This window comes from Tauraco erythrolophus, chromosome 1 (genome assembly GCF_009769465.1).
Source record: "Tauraco erythrolophus isolate bTauEry1 chromosome 1, bTauEry1.pri, whole genome shotgun sequence".
NCBI classification, from domain to species: domain Eukaryota; kingdom Metazoa; phylum Chordata; class Aves; order Musophagiformes; family Musophagidae; genus Tauraco; species Tauraco erythrolophus.
In genome coordinates this window covers 39,293,229-39,312,159 of record NC_141465.1, presented here as the reverse complement: position 1 = coordinate 39,312,159, position 18,931 = coordinate 39,293,229, and the positions used below count along the sequence as shown (strand labels likewise).

Here is an 18,931-nt window from a genome sequence, read left to right as displayed (position 1 = left end):
GGCTGTCCCTCACCTTTATACTGGGCATGACGCTGCATGATATGGAATACTAATTGGCCAGTTTGGCCGTCAATCTTAAGTCCAAGTACAAATCGTAAGGAGAGTCGTGGACCCCTTGTCCTGGCCATGCTCCCCCCTTATCCTGTTGTGCTCCTGCACACTGGCAAGAACACGGCAGCTGAAAAGTCCTTGAGACCTCAGTACCAACTACAAACATCAGCTTGCTATCAGCATTCTTCTCAGAGCGAGCCTCTGAGTAAAACCAAACACGGAGCTCTTCTAGCTGCTAAAAAGAAGAGCTAACTCTGTCCCAGCTAAAACCAGGACAAAAAGGGACAGGGTGGGAGGGGGGTGACACACACCAAACTCAAACTGATACAGGAAGAACGACTGAGAGAGTTAGGGTTGTTCAGCTGGAGAATACAAGGCTCTGGGAAGACCTTATTGCAGCCTTTCAGTATGTAAAGGAGGCTTATAGGAAGATGAAGAGGGACCTTTTACAAGGGCCTGTAGTGACAGGACAAGGGGCAACGATTTTAAACTGAAAGAGGGTAGATTTAAATTGAACATAAAGGAGAAATTCTTTACGATAAGGCTAGTGAGACACTGGAACAGATTACCCAGAGAAGTTGTGGATGCCTTATCATTAGAAGTGTTAAGGGTAATGTTGGATGAGGCTTTGAGCAACCACATCTAGTGAAAGATGTTCATGCCCTTGGCAGGGTGATTGGACTTAGATGATCTTTAAAGGTCTCTTTCAACCCAAACCATTCTGTGATTTAACAGAATATTTGAATTTACGTAGTTTAGCAAAACTATAAGCAACTAGAGAGGGAATTGTCCACTCTCTCTCAGAATGACAGTGCTACTTGCCCAGTTGGTGGTATCAGTGAGTTGAGTTAGTTTTTCAGTCTCTTCCTGTTTGATTCCATCTCAAATGAACAAATGAAAAGGGCAGCTTTATGTTTTTCCTCTGTGCCTCATCCTTTTTTCTTCACTCTTTTCTGTTGGGAAGTAGTGTATTTGTTAGCGTCTCACAATTAAAAGGATTTTATGGTGTTTCCTTCCACTCAAATATTTGGTAAGCACAATAGAAAGCCGGATCTCCATGGTACATCAGACAGAAGAGAGAACACATGTGTGAACTGTGCATGCTGTGTGTTTCATATACCAAGTAAAGCTTGCTTGTAAACATGCATGCTCTCTTACTTCCTTTTACATCAGAAATTTTTTGTTAAACAGAACAACTGGTCAGTGTGGGAAACCTGTGATTGTAAATGTACTCTAAAGAGATGTGAGAGGTCTGAGGGAGAAGACTCAGGAGGAGAAAAAAAAAATCTATCAGAAGTGATGCAGATAGCGTTATCTAAAACTGTTTCCCAGCCTGGCAAGGAAAAGCAAAGCAGAAGTGAAATACTGTAATTTTAAAAGGATTATAAATTTGTGACAGGCTTATAAATCGGTTGTGTGTTCTAGTTTCATTCAGCTTAATTTTTCGGCAAAGAAACTTGCTGCTTTTGAGGGAAGACTTCTGTTGGATAAATACGTAGACTGGATTTTTGTCTGACCACCTTTTTAGTTATGCAATACAAGAAAATAGTTTAATGTTAAGATTAGAGATAGAACTGTTGTTCATAGAAGTTGTGTTAATTTTAGCAATTAAGTTCCTGGTGGAACATTTTTATTTATTAAACTGCAGTATGATGCAGACTAAGCTAATTTTATGCAACTGCTCTTTGTACTGCATTGATGGTCTAAATTGTTTTATAAAAAAAAGTTCCCTAATCACATTCTGCTGTTTTCTTTTAGCTTGTGAAGCGCTTACAGAATGGGAATATCTTCCACCTGTTGGGCCTCGACCGCCAAAGGGATTTGTAGGACTAAAAAACGCTGGTGCCACTTGTTACATGAATTCTGTCATTCAGCAGCTGTACATGATTCCAGCCATCAGGAATGGGATTCTTGCAATTGAAGGCACAGGCAGTGATGTAGATGATGACATGTCTGGGGATGAAAAGCAGGACAATGAGGTAAATTTAATTACATAGAACTTGCTTATCTTTAAAATCCAGTTCTTTTTTATGAAAACATTATAACAAATTTAAGTTACTAATGCTTTGCTTTCCACTGTTTGCAGTGGGGACAATAGTGTAATACTTCTTACTTGCTTTTCAGAGCAATGTTGACCCACGAGATGATGTGTTTGGTTATCCACATCAGTATGAAGACAAACCAGCACTGAGTAAAACAGAAGATAGAAAAGAATACAATATTGGAGTTCTGAGGCATCTCCAAGTAATTTTTGGTCATTTAGCAGCTTCCAGGCTACAGTACTACGTACCAAGAGGGTTTTGGAAACAATTTAGGTAAATAGAAAGTTTAGTATTGATGTCTGTTCACTGGATCACCGAAATGCAACAGAACTAATCCTAGTAGAAGAAATGATAGCTATGTTAAGTGTAAAACAGCAGAACTTGTGCAGCATCATATTTGTTATCCTACCTCATCACCAGTCTGTAGAAGTCTGTTAATAAACCAAAATTTGTAGCAAGATGATTATTTTGAATTCTAGCAGTTCTTGACCTTGATATTGAGACTTTGAATTAAGTATAAAGTTATACATAAAAGCTTGTTTTTGCTTACCAGTAAATGTCAGGGACAGAGTAACAGTTGGTGTACTACATGACAAACCAGTAAAAGTTTACCCACTAAGAAGGAGGGATTAATAGCTTGAATAATGTTATGTTAGAAAAGAAATTTTTGGAGAACAAAACAAAAAATATTTGACAAGAACGTGCTTTTGTTTTCAGACTTTGGGGTGAACCTGTAAATCTACGTGAACAACATGATGCTTTAGAATTTTTTAATTCCTTGGTGGACAGTTTAGATGAAGCTTTAAAAGCTTTGGGCCATCCAGCAATGTTAAGTAAAGTTTTAGGAGGGTCCTTTGCTGATCAGAAGATTTGTCAAGGATGCCCACATCGGTAAGTGTTTTAAGGTTCTCTTTCTTACAAAAGAACTACCTGTGTTTGTATCCTTATAGAAGGATATATATATATATAGAAGTGACTACAGGATCAAGAGTGGAGTTTTTGTCGTGGTTGTTTATTGTCGTTTTTTTTTCAAAGCTAATAGAATTTGCTACCTTATTTTTTCTACATTTTTTCAACACTTTAAGTTTTGTCTTAAAGTGCCATGAAATACATGACTACTGTTTCTTCTACTTAGCAGATTGTATGTGAAGCATTGGGTATTTCATTGGGGGAAAAGATACAACTTTTTCATGTTAAAAATTATAGCAACTTAGGGGCAAAATGCAATGTATAAGATTTTAAGACATGGCCAACAGCTGTTGCTGTCTTCTGTTTTCCACAATGTGTGGTAGAGCTGACCCAATTATGAATTTTTAATTTCAGTGAGTAAAACTCCATTCATACTCACTGTGTAAGCTATCATTAAGGAGAATGATGTAGAAAGTTTTATCTTTTTCTTAAGATTTCAGCTGGTTTTAATTAACTTCAAATGTTAATACTGAAATTCAGTTTCATGTAGGGCATTTTGTAGGGTTTTTTTACAAAAAACACCTGTACCAAATCAGACTGTAAGTCTGTAGTGCTATATTGGTGATGGTGATCAATGACAAAGACTTTGTGAAAGTAATAGAACTAGGCATTGCGCAGTTGTGCTTCTCCAGACTTTTTCTTCCATATCCCTTCTGAGGTGGATGATTAGAATTGTGTGCAAGATTCAAGATGACCTAATGAGGGCTTGTTCTTTTTCAAGAGTTGGCTTTTTTTTTTCTTAGTGATACAGAATTTCACACAGTAACTTATTACTGTTCACTACATCTTCCAAATTATGTGATTCTTAAACGATATAAACCTCTCTGCATATTACCATTGGAAATTCTTTTTATTGTGAAAGTTGGTCATTTAGTGTTATCCTGCAATTAGCAATTAAAATACAGGAAAAACACTGACACAAACTGATTTGTGGTGATCTTTCAGCTTCAGTTGAGCTCGTGTGAATTTAGCAGAACTTACAAGTGGAACGTCTTAAGTTTCATGGGTTAAAATGTGTGACCAGAAACGAGTTGAGATATTGCAAGATAAAATAAAAGCACTGATTTTATTTTATATGCAATGGGTAATTAAATGGAAGAAACAGATGTGAAGCAACATGAGTTACCATTCATTTCTGATATTATGTGCTATGTTGAAGTATTACTTGTCTTTTTTGGACTCTATTGGATTTGCATAATTGTACTTCTTAATAAAAACGTTACTCTGATTGTAGTTTAGGGAGGAGAAAAATGATTATAAACTAAACTATTGGATTGGGGTATGGCAGATTAACAGCCTTTCTAAATTTGGAAGTTATTTAATAGATGAATGAGTATTACTGTTTTATTTGAAGTGTTTCTAAATATTAATTTATTCACTGTTATAAAACACTTTGTATGCTTGATTGCGCATCAGAGAAACAAGCCCTGCAGGGTTATGTTGGAATAGATGCAACTTTTTAAATTTGTTCATTGCTTCTTTATCTGTAAAAATAAAAACAAAAATTTGTTTTCCAGATGTCTTAACTAGTTGTGTCTCAAGCATTGCTGGTTGTTTGGTTGTTTGCTGGGAATTTGTTTGAAGGTTATATCAGAACGCAGTAAGGCAAAGCCAGTCATACATATGCAAAGTGGATTTATGAAGGCAGCTATTCAGGTTTTTTCAGATAGGAAAATTAAAAAGCTTTTTTTTTTTTAAGAATCTGGTTTGAACTGATGTCTTTAGGTATGACACAGTGTTTATGTTTGTCAGTCTCATTCCTGACAGTAAAGTTCAGCAATGGAAAAATACTCTGCTTTGCTATCTGTGCTTCTCTACTAGCTTAACTTAGCCAAGAGTCTGTCATGCTTCTTTAGCTGCTTTAAAAACAAGATGTGCTAAAAAATTCAACTTCCATGATCTTTTCAGTGGAGACATACAAGTCATCATTTCTATGATCTTCATAAAATAACTATAGTTAGCTCAGATCAGAAAATACAATGTGCAGATACGTAATGTAATCAGAGGAAGACTACAATAAAAGAGTTTGGTTCTTTTTTTACTGTTTAACTCCTTTTGCCAGAATTTGACATCAAATGCTGAATAAAACTTTTGTTGCAGTAAGGTGCTGTGTAGCTCCTGTAAAACACGAAAGCTGAACACATTTCTACCTTGCTCTTACATCTGTCTGTTCATTGGTAGGTATGAATGCGAGGAATCCTTCACAACTCTGAATGTAGATATAAGAAATCACCAAAACCTTCTTGATTCTTTGGAACAGTACGTCAAAGGAGATTTATTGGAAGGTGCAAATGCATATCATTGTGAAAAATGCAACAAAAAGGTAACGATTCCTTAGATGTTAAATTTGTGTACAGCTGTGGTGTTACAGCCGTACTAAGTTCAGTCTTAGTTTGTGTTAAGGGAGAAAAAATTATCCTTTAATTACTGAATTTGGTTGTTGATAAGAGTGTATGAATGGAAACTTAAGAGCTGGTAACTGTTCATGTCTTTTTTTAGGTTGATACAGTGAAACGTTTGTTGATTAAGAAGTTGCCTCCAGTTCTTGCAATCCAGTTGAAACGATTTGATTATGACTGGGAAAGGGAATGTGCAATCAAATTCAATGATTATTTTGAATTTCCGCGAGAGCTGGACATGGAGCCTTACACGGTGGCAGGTGTAGCTAAATTGGAAGGAGATGACGTCAATCCTGAAAATCAGATAATACAAAACGAACAGTCAGAAAACGAACACTCTGGGAGCACGAAATACAGGCTTGTTGGTGTACTTGTACACAGTGGCCAGGCCAGTGGTGGACATTATTATTCTTACATTATCCAGAGGAATGGTGGAGATGGTGAGAAAAATCGGTGGTATAAATTTGATGACGGAGATGTGACAGAGTGTAAAATGGATGATGATGAAGAAATGAAAAACCAGTGTTTTGGTGGAGAATACATGGGAGAAGTGTTTGATCATATGATGAAGCGTATGTCCTACAGACGCCAGAAGAGGTGGTGGAATGCCTATATTCTTTTTTATGAACGTATGGACACAATAGACAAAGACAATGAACTAATAAAATATATTTCAGAACTCGCTATCACCACTAAACCCCATCAGATTAAAATGCCATCAGCCATTGAACGAAGTGTACGGAAGCAGAACGTGCAGTTCATGCACAATCGTATGCAGTACAGCCTAGAATATTTCCAGTTCATAAAGAAGTTGCTTACTTGTAATAGCGTCTACTTAAATCCTCCTCCAGGTTAGTATTTTAGTGCGGTAATTATGGATGAATTTATTGCAAGAAGAGTTTTGGTTGGGGTTGTCAAGAATTTGTGTAGCCAGTGAAAATTTTGTGCGTTCTGCTTTGAATACTCTTTTCTTTCTGGACTTTGGCACTTTAACATCTGTTGTTGAGTTGTTCATCAGTGATAACATGCCAGAATATTTAGCAAAAAATACTTTTATAAACTCTCAGCTATTATTCAGCTTACGTACTAAGTCACGTTAAAATGCTTCAGTTTATGGACTGCTATGCTGACGACAGTTCTCAAAGGCGAGGTGCTGAACTTATAGACATCAGAGGTATGTTAGCCTCCCGGTACTTGTCACTGTCTTAAAGCTTGCATTTTCAAATGATACGTTACAGAAGCTAGAGACTGTTTTGGTCAAGTTTCCTGTTAAAATTGGAACAGCGTTAGACAAAATAGTAATCTGGAGTCAGTTAAATTATTAAAAGTAAATTGCTTTTATTTTGTCTACATGTGAGTATTTTGGTTTCTCTTTAGGACAAGATCATCTGTTGCCTGAAGCAGAAGAAATAACTATGATTAGTATTCAGCTTGCTGCTAGATTTCTCTTCACCACAGGATTTCATACAAAGAAAATAGTCCGTGGCCCTGCTAGTGATTGGTATCTTGTCTTTTAAAAACAATTACAGCTTTGGAAGTTTGATGTCTGTTAAAAGATCCCAGTTACATACATATGAATATAAAAGGTGTTAGTGGTCTGTCCTGTTTTCGTCCCTCCTCCAAGTAGGTGGCCACAGAGCACATGAAAAGCAGGGTAAACCTGAACAGAAAATACTGAGAAGAAACTGAGTCTTATAAAGAGCTACTGAGCTGAACAGCTTCAAAATTGATTTTCAAACAGAGCTTAAATCTACCTTTGTCTGTCTTAAAAGAACAAAGGAGTAGAGTCTATTCCTAGCACAAAACTAATAGGTTATTTATTCTGACTTTAATCCAGAATGGTTTGTTCATGGTTTGAGTAGTTTTAAGCAAAGCTCTTTTCAGCCCTTTTTTGCAGCTTATATTTGTGTTCTGTTTCTGAAAAGTGTATAGAATCTTCTAGAGTCTGTTAGCAGAGTGCTTTAAGTACATTGCTACAGGCCCTGTAATTCAAATCTGTAGTATGTAACAAACAATACAGTCTTATTCATAGCACCACAGCATTTTAGTCTTTAAGCTAGGTTATTCTGTGTTGGGGAGAGAAATGTGGGTTATGGCTGGTAGAACTAGAGAGAACATCTAGTTTCATGATGACCAGTAGTTTTAACAGCTACTAGTAAGTAGTTGTGTAATACACGGCAAATATGCACCTCAAGTTTTTCTCCAGTAGCAACTTTGAGAGTAGCTAAGTTACTTCTGCTATTCTAAGAAGTCAAGAGGAGTTCTAATATTGCTGTGGGAAGGACAGTCACATAAGACCCTCTCTGGAACAGATATTTTACTCTTTGGAGTTTTGGGTTTCTTTATATCTGTAAATAAGAATATAAATTCCTCGTAGATTGGATACTTCGTTAATGTCTTATACACAGCTCATGAAATCCACCTCACATGTTCTCCACTGGTTGTCGCCCTCTCCTCCAGTTCCAAGACAGAGGGAATAATGGCTGCTAATGTAGGACCTGCATTGAGTAGTAGTTTGGGAGTTAGGGGATGTAATCCTGTCTTAGTTCTTATGAGTGATTAGTTTTTTAATTGAAGTGTCTTTTAAATTTGTGATTACTAGTAACAGTATCACAACAGGAATTACAATTTATCTGATTGTAAGCATTTTGTGAGTAAAAATGTTTAGGGATCACCTTTAAGATGTATTTTCTTCAAATTCTGCGGAGGAATATGTCTGCCAAAATTCATTAATGTCTATATTTGGTCATAATCTCTCAGTTGTGTCGTCGTCTATTTCAGGTATGATGCGTTATGCATCCTTCTTCGTCACAGCAAGAATGTACGCTTTTGGTTTGCACACAACGTCCTTTTTAATGTTTCAAACCGCTTCTCTGAGTATCTTTTGGAATGCCCTAGTGCTGAAGTGAGGGGTGCATTTGCAAAACTTATAGTATTTATTGCACATTTTTCATTGCAAGACGGACCATGTCCTTCACCTTTTGCCTCTCCTGGGCCTTCCAGTCAGGTATTTAATTTTCTAATTAAAAACTTTTGAAACTTACTCTTACTTCTTCATTATCGCTATTTAATGTACAGTAAATTCTGGAGTCGATGCATCAGTGTTGACAGGAAAGCTATACAGTCCATTTTGCACTTCATACGTTAAGTAAATTTGACCAGTTTCTGTGAGAGTTGCTGTCAGAGGGGATCAGTTTCCCCTCATTTGTAAACCTCTGTGAAGACTAAGTAGTGAGAACTTTGAGTTGAGTTACGAGTGTGAAATCTGCAAAATGAAAGTAATGTCTTATCATAAAGTAATGTGTAGAGGAGTGAACTCTTGTTTTTCATTTAGAATTCAAAAAAAAAACAAACACAAAACCCCACACACACCAAAAAAAAAAAGGCAAAAACCTAAAAACCACTAAAACATGTAGGAGTTTCCTAAGTTTTCTTCCCCTGTATCCTGCAACATTGAAATTGTCAAAAATTGTAACTTTGCATAGGAGTAGACAGTGTGTTGCCTAATTTTATAACCTAGAACTGACAAACAAAAAAAACAGCCAAAATTTTAATGTAATACTTGTCAGAACAATATTTTCGTTTGGACTGTTTTAAAATATCAACTTTTTTGAGCCTTTGCTTGGTCATGTTTTCAACATCTACAGTAAGACACTTTTTATTTGTATTGTTCCACTTACAGTAATGGAAACATTTTGAGAAGGTATTCAGCAAAGAATTTGTTTTCAGTTAAAGCTACATATCCTTTGACAATGTTTTGTTTAGTGAGGTATTTGAGATACACCCGTAGAGGTGATTTGGTTGTCTGTCTTAGTCTGTGAAGTCCACAGTGGAACTGCATGTGCCTAGCTGCTATTGGAGAAAAAGCTCAATTAAAAGCTTCTATACTTGCATAATTTCTTGAACTTATATGGTATTTAGTGATGAGAGTCTTACTCCCTGTATGTCTGTCTGTCTATGAGATACAGAAGGCTAAGCAGCTGCTAGTGTTTTGGAGCTTGTATGAATCCCATACCTTTTAACCAGTTCTGTTTTCTACCATAATAGAAAGTATAACCTAAATAAAGATTTGATAGGTTCAACCACTAATATTAAAACATTTTTTTTAATAGGCTTATGATAACTTAAGTTTAAGTGATCACTTACTGAGAGCGGTACTAAATCTTCTAAGAAGGGAAGTATCTGAACATGGGCGCCATTTGCAGCAGTATTTCAATCTGTTTGTGATGTATGCCAATCTAGGTAAGCAAATTACACACACTTTTACTGATGACACTGTAATAAGCTTTTTTATTAATGAACCAGTTACACAGGTAACAGCAGGAGAATCCAGTTTTTCAGCCTCAGGCAGATTGCTATCATTAAATGCCATATAAATGCACTCTAGAGCATCTGCATTCATCCAGATTGGAGCTTGAGGCTTTAGTCTTCCTGCCATCCTTGGAAGATTTAACACAAGAAGCTTGGAGGAATAAGAGTGTGTCATTCTGAGAGAATGTGGGGGTGAGAAAATGGCAAGAGAGATGGTGCTTTGTTCAGGGCTCGTTTGCAGGGAGATCATGAGACCCAAGAAGCATGTGGGACTGTCAACTGATTTGAGCCTGAAGAAGTTGAGGAAGATAAAAGCTCATAAAAGGGAATGCATGATTTTCCTTTATGAAAACGTCAATACAGATGGGTCATGCTTTATCTATATATTCCAGTTGTGCCCTTTGAATATTAGTTTCTTTGCTTCACCTTTGAAGTTCACAGATACGAACACAAAACACTGACTCTATCTGTCTTCCCTTTAAAAACTCTTTGGGAGGCTGAGAAAATAGCTCAGTCTGTGTAGGCTCATAGACACCATTGTTTGCGAGAATGCTTTCTCCATAGACATCATATGAGGTAAAATAATGCAAGAATCAGGAAATTCTACTAAAAATTTATCAGGTACTGTAGTTCCTCCAAGATAAATAGGCAAGAAAAGCTGGTGGTTTTGCAATACAGAAAGGCTTAAGTAAAGTTCTCCCATACTTGAGACAGCGATTCTTTTCATAAAGACTAGAGTCCTGAATTTTCTGATGAAAAATTAAATTAGAGATTGAGTATGATCAGAGATGATTGATTTTTTTTTTTTTTTTTTTTTTAAGACCTTTGAATGCAGGACTAGTAGGACTACCTATATTTGCAGGTGCTACGCTTAAGACCTACTATACATATTGTAACTGAGATGAGATGGTTATCAGTTTTGTGGTGATCCACATGAAATATTGGCTGTGGCACTTCCAGAATCACCCATTTTTCTTCAGATTCTTAATTGTTATCCAGTGTTATGAAAATAGAAATAAGTATAGATTTAGAAGTATGCAAAAACTTATATTAAATTCTGGATTATGTAGGTGTTCTGCAGAGAAAGTCACTAGCCTGTATACTAAGAATAGAATAAATTAATACTAATATTATCTGAAGTAATTATTCCAAACAAAAACCATTTTTGCAGTTAAGCCGAGATCAGTCCTAATCACATTGAAACGAACAGCTGTAATCATGCTGTCTCTTAGCATTGTCAGCATGCTGAAAATCAATTGATGATTGATTGAATAAACTTTTTCTCAGGTGAGTTAATCTGTTGCTGCTTTACATACTTGCCCTGAGGAAGAGCGATTGAAAGTAATAAAATGCACATCAAATGAATAGAGGATTGCTTTTGCACTCTCAAGTTGATGAGGGTAGTCACAGGTTCATATCTAGTGAATTGTCGCAGAGCTCTTGGTTCTTACTTTCCCCAGTTATTTGAGTCTTCTGCCAGGGGCCCGTTTCTCTTTAACGCGTGGTAGCCTAAGTGACAAAGCATCTTTCTCTACAGCAAATTCTAAACAAGATATGATACTAATGCTTCCATAGTGGAAGAATACTCTCTCCGTCTTACTCCAATATCTTACAAGATATTTTCGTCCTTTCATCTAAAGTAGTATGAAGCTAGGAGATCCAGTTCCTTTGGAAATTTTACAGAATGCCCATAATACTGAGCAGCTCAGCCGTTGCTGGTTGTTGGCTCATGCAGGACAGTTGCAAATTTGAGTTTCTGTTAGATTACTTTGTGGCTAGGGTGTTAAGCAAGTGTATCAGTCCAAATGGAGTTATTTCAGTATATCCACATAGAATTGACACACACACAGAGTTCTGGAAGCTCTTTAAAATTGCCTACCCACACGAAAGAAATGTAATTTCCTATCTATAAATGAATCTAGGCAATTGTGTTAATTTCGCTTTTGTATGTTGCTTTCATATTCTTTGTCTAACAAAGCATTCTCTGTCAGGCAGGGTTCCATCAAGACCCCCAGAGTGGACTTTATGTCATTACAGAGAAGAGACATGCAATTCTTCTACTCTTACTTATCTTTTCTTCTTTACTAGCTTTTCATAGCCGGTCAGTGTAGTTGAAGCCACTGACTAGGAGAGCACCCAGAAGCCAGACAGAAAAGCGTAACTAAATTTTATTTGTGGGTCTGATCATTTTCACAATCTATTCTGCAAGGATAAACATGAAAACATTAAGCAGTTTTGCTTGTCTTTCTACTGTTAACTGAAGGCTTCTGTATGTGGATGTGGAGCATTCATTCTGCAAAAGCCACAATACATCATTCATGCAATGCCCCAAGTTCTGTGAAAAAGATTAAATTGTCCGACCTTTCGAGAAATCAAATAGTATATTGTTCACATCAAAGCAAACGAGAGATCAGTTCTTCAAAGGATGTAACTGCAAAACTAACATAATGGACCTAACTATAAAAGACCTCTAATAAGGTGCTATCTGGATTCGTCCTTCGTATCAGAAAGATGGTAGGTAAGGTGCAGTTGTAGTTCAGAATAAGAAAAAACTTGGAAGCATGTGAAAAATCATGACTATTAACCAAATTGAGAACCCAAATACAAGATCAAAAGGGGCATATTGAATTTACTGGTAAGTTCTGGTGTAGTATATGCGAGGTGCTCTTGCAGTGAAACTACCTGCATGTTTGGTTTTTTAGTTGATTGGGTTCTTGGTTAGTTTTGGATGTTTTCTCGGGTTTGTTTTTTTTTTTTTTTTCTTAAATTGATTTTGTCACTTTTATTTACACTTACTATATAGTGTGGCACAGTTGAAAGTGTCTTAAATGTGTAATTGATGTATCTAGGACATGACGGAAAAATAACAAAATATACTGTGCAGGATGTTCATTCTATCCTGGGCCTCACAATTAAAATATTAGTTCTTTGTCCAAAAGACTCCTCAGAGGCTTTGCTATTAACACAAATGCCGATTGCTTAGGTTCTAATGAGCACTGTTAAGAAATTGTAGTCCTTTACAACTCTCCTTCAATGTGATTTTTTTAGCTGAACGTAATTTTCTTGTGCATCTTTACTGATTTGATTGTTTTTTTTCCCTAGAAAGCATAAATGATGGTTAAAATAAAACCCAGCAACTGAAAAGTTACAAATCATGTAAACTGTAGTTATTTTTCTTTTTTAAAAAAAAAAAAAAATACTGTCAGTGCCAGAAACAAGATATATCTTTTTTCTTCCCTCTCTCCCATGGAAAGGTGTAGCAGAGAAGACACAACTTCTGAAACTAAATGTTCCTGCAACCTTCATGCTTGTGGCTCTGGATGAAGGTCCAGGTCCTCCAATTAAATACCAGTATGCTGAACTGGGAAAGCTGTACACTGTTGTGTCACAACTGATCCGTTGTTGCAATGTGTCATCACGGATGCAGTCTTCTATCAATGGTATAGTGAATTTTAAGTTTTCCTTAGATTAATTGAATGTATCAGTAAATGTCTTTTGTGCATATTTAGCTATTATGCGTAAACTGGATTAGGTGGAAAAATGTTTGCCTTTTATGTTTAGCAGCTCCTTTGGTTTAAAGACAGAAATCTCTTTATCATAAGCAAAACTGATTTGCTATAGCAACCTATGAAAAAGCACAAGACAGAAGAAATCTGATCTGTGTTTTGTGCTTTTTGGCTTATTTCTTAAAGATACAGGAAAACAACTGAGTAGTAAAGTAATAAGTTTGTTGATTACAAAATAGTAATGATTTTAGAATAGTTTAAGCTTGTAGTAAAGAATTGCATAACGATCTTTTGAATCTGAGTATGCAGTAAAATAATAGGTTACTTTCATGTTACCAGTACAGAAGTAATCTGTACAGGAAAAACACAACAGCAGGCTCTGAAATAGCTAATTCTGCTTATCAGTGAAGAGATCTTGCGTTGTTGTCGAGAGGTCTTGAAAATGAATTGATGCTTGTTCACAGTTAAGAAAACAAACAGAAGCCAGCACTTTTAGAAATTAAAGATAAAGAATCAGCTAGAAATTGATCAACCACAGTATAAATCATTAGTATCTGCAGTAGTTGAATAGAGTGCAGTTATTTTTGAGAAATAGTGACAGAATATTGGGCTACGTGGACTTTATAGCTTGTAATATGTACATGTTCTGTTAAGCATATTTTAGAAAACCTAATTAGGAATCTGTAGAGAAGCTATTTAATGGCAAACTCATTACAGCTTGATGTGTCAGGCTATTAAGTCAATAGGCTAGAATGTGCAGTAGTAAGATTAATGAACTGAAAATTTTATTGTGCTATAATAAGCTTCAGAACTGTTTGGCAATTTTGATTTGGTTGTTTTTCCAGTGCATTATTTGAGGCTTACACTGAAAAGATATTCTACCTGTGAAAAATACCTGTATATTCATTGTATTCATAATGTTGTGCTAAAAAAAATTACTTTGTATGAACATTACTCTGACTACGAATTATGATTACTATTCGCAGAGTAAAATTATGGTTTTGCTTCAACATGTTAAGCTAGAAAAGTTCTCCCTTGGACTTCTGGGCATCTTCAAACAATACCTAAAACCACTGCTAAATTTAGAAACATCAGGAGCAAATCAACAGTCTTTCCTTATGCAAAACGAGGCTTACTAACTAAGATAGATGAATTTTTATTCTTTCAAGAGTGTATTACTTTTCTCTACACTCTAGAGATTCAGATGAGACTGTTCTGACAGATACTTCTCTGAATTTTTTCCTATTGCCTATCTGTTGGGTTTTTTTGATGAGCTACACCAATTTCTATTTTGTTGTGTCTACAATGAAAATACTTCAGTACCTTTTCAACTATAATAACTTTATTCTAGGAAATCCCCCACTTGCGAACCCTTACGGCGATCCTAATTTATCTCAGCCTATAATGGCACTTCAGCAGAACGTAGCAGACATTTTGTTTGTGAGAACTAGTTATGTGAAGAAAATTATTGAAGATTGCAGCAACTCTGAAGAGACCATCAAGTTGCTTCGTTTCTGCTGTTGGGAGAATCCTCAGTTCTCTTCCACTGTCCTCAGTGAGCTTCTTTGGCAGGTAAAAATAAAAAGCCAGGAGAAAGATGACAATATAAACGTGTATGCTGCAAGATTCTGTATTTATATATAGCAATGTTGTATTAAATACTGAACAGATGCTTGATAAATAAACTTTCCTTAAGGTGACATCCTCTGTCAATATTTACACTCTTAGATCTATGCATCATGTTAGAGTACAATGGGAAGTCTTTTTATGAGTTTAGGAAAGCGATCGACCTTTTATGAGTTAAGAACTCTACATTAAGGATGGGAAATAAGTAGACTGAGGTGGTCTTTATGTATTGCAAGAGTATTTCCTTCAGCTTTTCTGTCATTATCCATAAAAGAGCTTCTTATGTTGCATAGAAAGCTAGAATCATTTCCTAAGATTTCTCTTGTATTTATTCTGAGTGTGTTTGTAAGGTTCTTTTTTACAAGTCTGCAGAACATATTTGGCTTCAGACTCAGGAAAGAACCTTTGGGACTGTCTTGTTTTTCCTTTGTAATCTCTGTAACGTTAGTCACACTTTACCACTCCAAAAAAATTTTTGACTTCTGCTAGCTCGTCTTTATATTCACCCATTTTTTTTCCATGTAAACATCACATTTTCCTGTGTCCTTTTGTTTGGCACTTGAAAGAATCATAACAAAAATCACTTTACTGGTATTTTGCTAACCATGCGTTTTACATTTTAGAATAACCTTTGAAGATAACCTTTGAACATACTGTCTAAAAGTAGCAATATCAGTGAAAAATACAGTTTTGTAGTTTTGCTTTCCTAAAGGTAATTTTTTTAAGGTAGCTTCTTCAGCATTTCATGCTTGGGGCTTCAGATCAATTGTGTTAAACTCCTAAGGAAGCATTTTATCCTTTACAAAACCTACTATATTTTTAAAACACAAATGAACAACAAACAGCAACAACAACAAAAACCCCACAACCCCCAAAAAACTGACATGATCAACATTTTTTTTGAAAAAAAAAAAGTATGCGTTGTGTCTAGAAATATCCTTTTAAATTCCACTAAATTTCACTTCAAATGAATTGTATTGTTGTATTGCACCATGTAATCTACATGTTTCAAGAAATGCTTTCTTATGTTCTCTGCATTTTTACTTTTTAAGGTTGCATATTCATATACGTATGAGCTTCGACCTTATTTGGATCTGCTTCTGCAAATCCTGTTAATTGAGGACTCTTGGCAAACTCACAGGTTAGTATTTACCTGTGTTCTTATAATTCAACACTATTATGTTTTGTACAGCTTGTTTTCACAGTGGTTCTGTTGCTAATCCTTTCAAAAGATTTAAGTATATATTAAATTAAAATAAAGGAATAAAGCCTTTATTTTAAGGCTTTTATCTCAGTTTTTGAGACAAATCTACAATTTTTCACCTTAATCTTCCTTACTGTCGAGAAATTTGCTACTTAGCTCTATAAACCCAAATGTTTTCACATACAAGAGAAGGTGCCGTTTAGGCTAAACTCATTGGTATTCACTGTGAGGTGCTTAGGTTGATTCTTAGGAACATCTCGTTGAAGAAGGTCCAGTGATAGCCTGGGCTTACTAAGAAGCACGTCAGTTGTAGTAGTGATACCTAGGCATGGATGAAGTGTGAACTTTGGAGAAAAGCTTATTTCATACATATGCTCTATGTGGTCACATTTCAATAGGATTTTAAGCTCAATATGTTAAATATTTATCCAGTTCCAAACCTGATTTTCATATGTCTACAGAATAAGACTTTTGAAAGTTGAGATTAAAAAATACAACTGTTGCAAATACTTGACTATTTGAGAGAATAGTCAATGTCTTAGAAGTTCTATATAGTAGTAGATGAGGCAACACCAAATAAATGTAATCAACCTACTACCTGTCAATATTTCAAAATGTCACTATTTCATGGTAAGTGACTGTAGGGTTTACTAAATCGGTTGCAACCATAGAATCATAGGACATTTAAAATACTTGGAGTAAGAGTACGCTTGCCATGTGCAATAAGGGTGTTGGAGTGAACTCATGTATTTAACCTGTGGAAGTAGACTGCACTCTTACGATTTTATCAGTTGCCTAGCTTTGCTTTAGAAGATACTCTAAAAGAAGATGGTGGTCTGGCTTACCACACTCCAAAACATGAAGACTTAATTTGGAGGGATTTCCTCATTTTCTTTATAGGAATTACAGCTTAGGTAAGGGATGAGAATACCCTTTATACATAGGCTTTTCAGTTTTGCATATATATGTAGGTGTAATGCATATACAATGCAGGTTTTTTATATTTTTCTCCTGATAAACAAATACTTCCATGAGATGTCTTTAAGTTCACAGAATGCTGGAGGATGGGCATGCTTTAATAGATGTGAAATAAAATTACGTTTTAGGGTGGAAACGCAGGTGAGAAATCACCAAAGTGGTTGTTTGGGATAGTGCTGTGTTTGAAATAACAGAGTGTGAAGGAGGTTGAATGTTATGGTATGGCTTTCGCTATACTTGGAGATCTTCATCACTTCGTATTCGAGATCGCCATCTCAGGAATAGCAGTGTTCGTTGAAATTGTGTTAGGCTTCAGCAGAGGGGTATTAAGTGGCCATCTGCAGTCATGCTCTTACTTCTTCCTGCCACTTCTGGCAGTAGCTTGAGCTCTGTCCTGTTCATGGTTTTGCTGTGATAATCATAGAGTTTTAATGACCTTTGTCTTCTCTTTAAAAAAAACCCAAATAGTGTAACTGCCCATAGTAAATGTAATGTCTTCTAACTCATAGAAAACAAGCGTCATCTCATCTTAGTGTGCATCCTTTGATGCTCCTTATATTCTTGTTCTGTGAGATGGCTGCTGCTGTTCTTTAGCATCAGACTTGCTCTCATAAATTTCTCTCGATTTGACAAGTTCAAGTGCCAAGTTTGGGATAATAATATTACAAGTACCATTAAGTTAAATCAGCTGAAGTAAAGCTTGTCATCACTTTACAGACGGAGCCAAGGTTGTCAGCTGCCTGGAGTCTGTTCACTGACTGTTGCCAGGGCTATCGGGAAAGAGGGCAGTTGATTTTCTAGTAAAGGACGTAGCTCTTCAAGACGTCAGTGTTGGTTCCTTGCACTCCTCCGACTTTTTTCCAAAGCCAAAAGTGTGTCAATTCTCAGTTCTTGCACAGTTTCAGGGTGGCAATTAATTCCTCTACCCCTCGTTCAAGAGCAGAAGGCACAGAAAGTAGGCTTAGTTCCAGGTGTTAGCCCAAGTCCCTTGTCCCCGTGCACAAATATGTACCATTCATTCCTCTTCAGAGAAATCACATCTAAAAGAGCGCATCTTTGAGAAGCATGACTATAACACAAGTAACCATGCTGTTGAGGATTTAACTGTTCCAGTTCTGTAAGGACCTATTGGGTTAACAGGTCTGTTTTGTAAATGCAGTTAATTTTAGAAATGAGTAACAAAAATTAACTGGTTAAAGGTGATTGCTGTGATCAGAATTAATCATACTTAGAAGTTTTATATATCTCATTCAGAGAGTTTCAATATTACCAAACGTGCTAAAATTATAAGTTATGTCTGTGATGTGTCAAGTTAGTTTTCTGCTTTAAAAAAAAACCAACCTCTTAACTAAAACTGGAAGTCAGAATACAAATTACTGTTTTTATAATTACATTGAAAGTGAAGCCTTAATTCAAATACTAAAACATTGTAACACTTGAAGGTGTTTTTGATTTTATTCTTGTTTGTTTTCTTGTAGGATTCACAATGCACTTAAGGGAATCCCAGATGACAGGGATGGACTATTTGACACCATTCAGCGCTCTAAGAATCATTATCAGAAAAGAGCTTACCAGTGTATAAAGTGCATGGTAGCTCTCTTCAGCAACTGTCCTGTAGCCTACCAGATCCTTCAGGTGAATACTTTTCATTCTGTTTCTTAATGTTTTTTTTTTCCAGTTCTGTGTATTTAAAAAAAAAAGAAAGAAAAAAAAAAACCCACAAACACAACAAAACCACCATTATTCAGTTTTCATCACCTTGATGAAATTACAACTTCAGGTACAACTATCCTTTGAACCTTCCCGTATCAGAAGGTCAGTAGATGGAATTGAGAGCAATTTGGT

General features: G+C 35.9%; 1 protein-coding gene across 2 annotated transcripts in view; it reads left to right on the top strand.

The window, feature by feature from the left end:
- USP9X (ubiquitin specific peptidase 9 X-linked) overlaps positions 1–18,931 on the top strand; it is an 80,099-nt gene that overhangs the window by 57,156 nt on the left and 4,012 nt on the right. For both annotated transcript variants that reach the window (XM_086618559.1, XM_009983741.2), the window contains exons 30-41: positions 1,810–2,030; positions 2,176–2,366; positions 2,811–2,984; positions 5,244–5,385; positions 5,562–6,312; positions 6,839–6,962; positions 8,243–8,468; positions 9,574–9,703; positions 13,027–13,212; positions 14,630–14,850; positions 15,957–16,045; positions 18,565–18,721. In XM_086618559.1, coding sequence (XP_086474685.1) covers positions 1,810–2,030; positions 2,176–2,366; positions 2,811–2,984; positions 5,244–5,385; positions 5,562–6,312; positions 6,839–6,962; positions 8,243–8,468; positions 9,574–9,703; positions 13,027–13,212; positions 14,630–14,850; positions 15,957–16,045; positions 18,565–18,721 — 2,612 coding nt within the window. The remainder of the gene's footprint in view (positions 1–1,809; positions 2,031–2,175; positions 2,367–2,810; positions 2,985–5,243; positions 5,386–5,561; positions 6,313–6,838; positions 6,963–8,242; positions 8,469–9,573; positions 9,704–13,026; positions 13,213–14,629; positions 14,851–15,956; positions 16,046–18,564; positions 18,722–18,931) is intronic.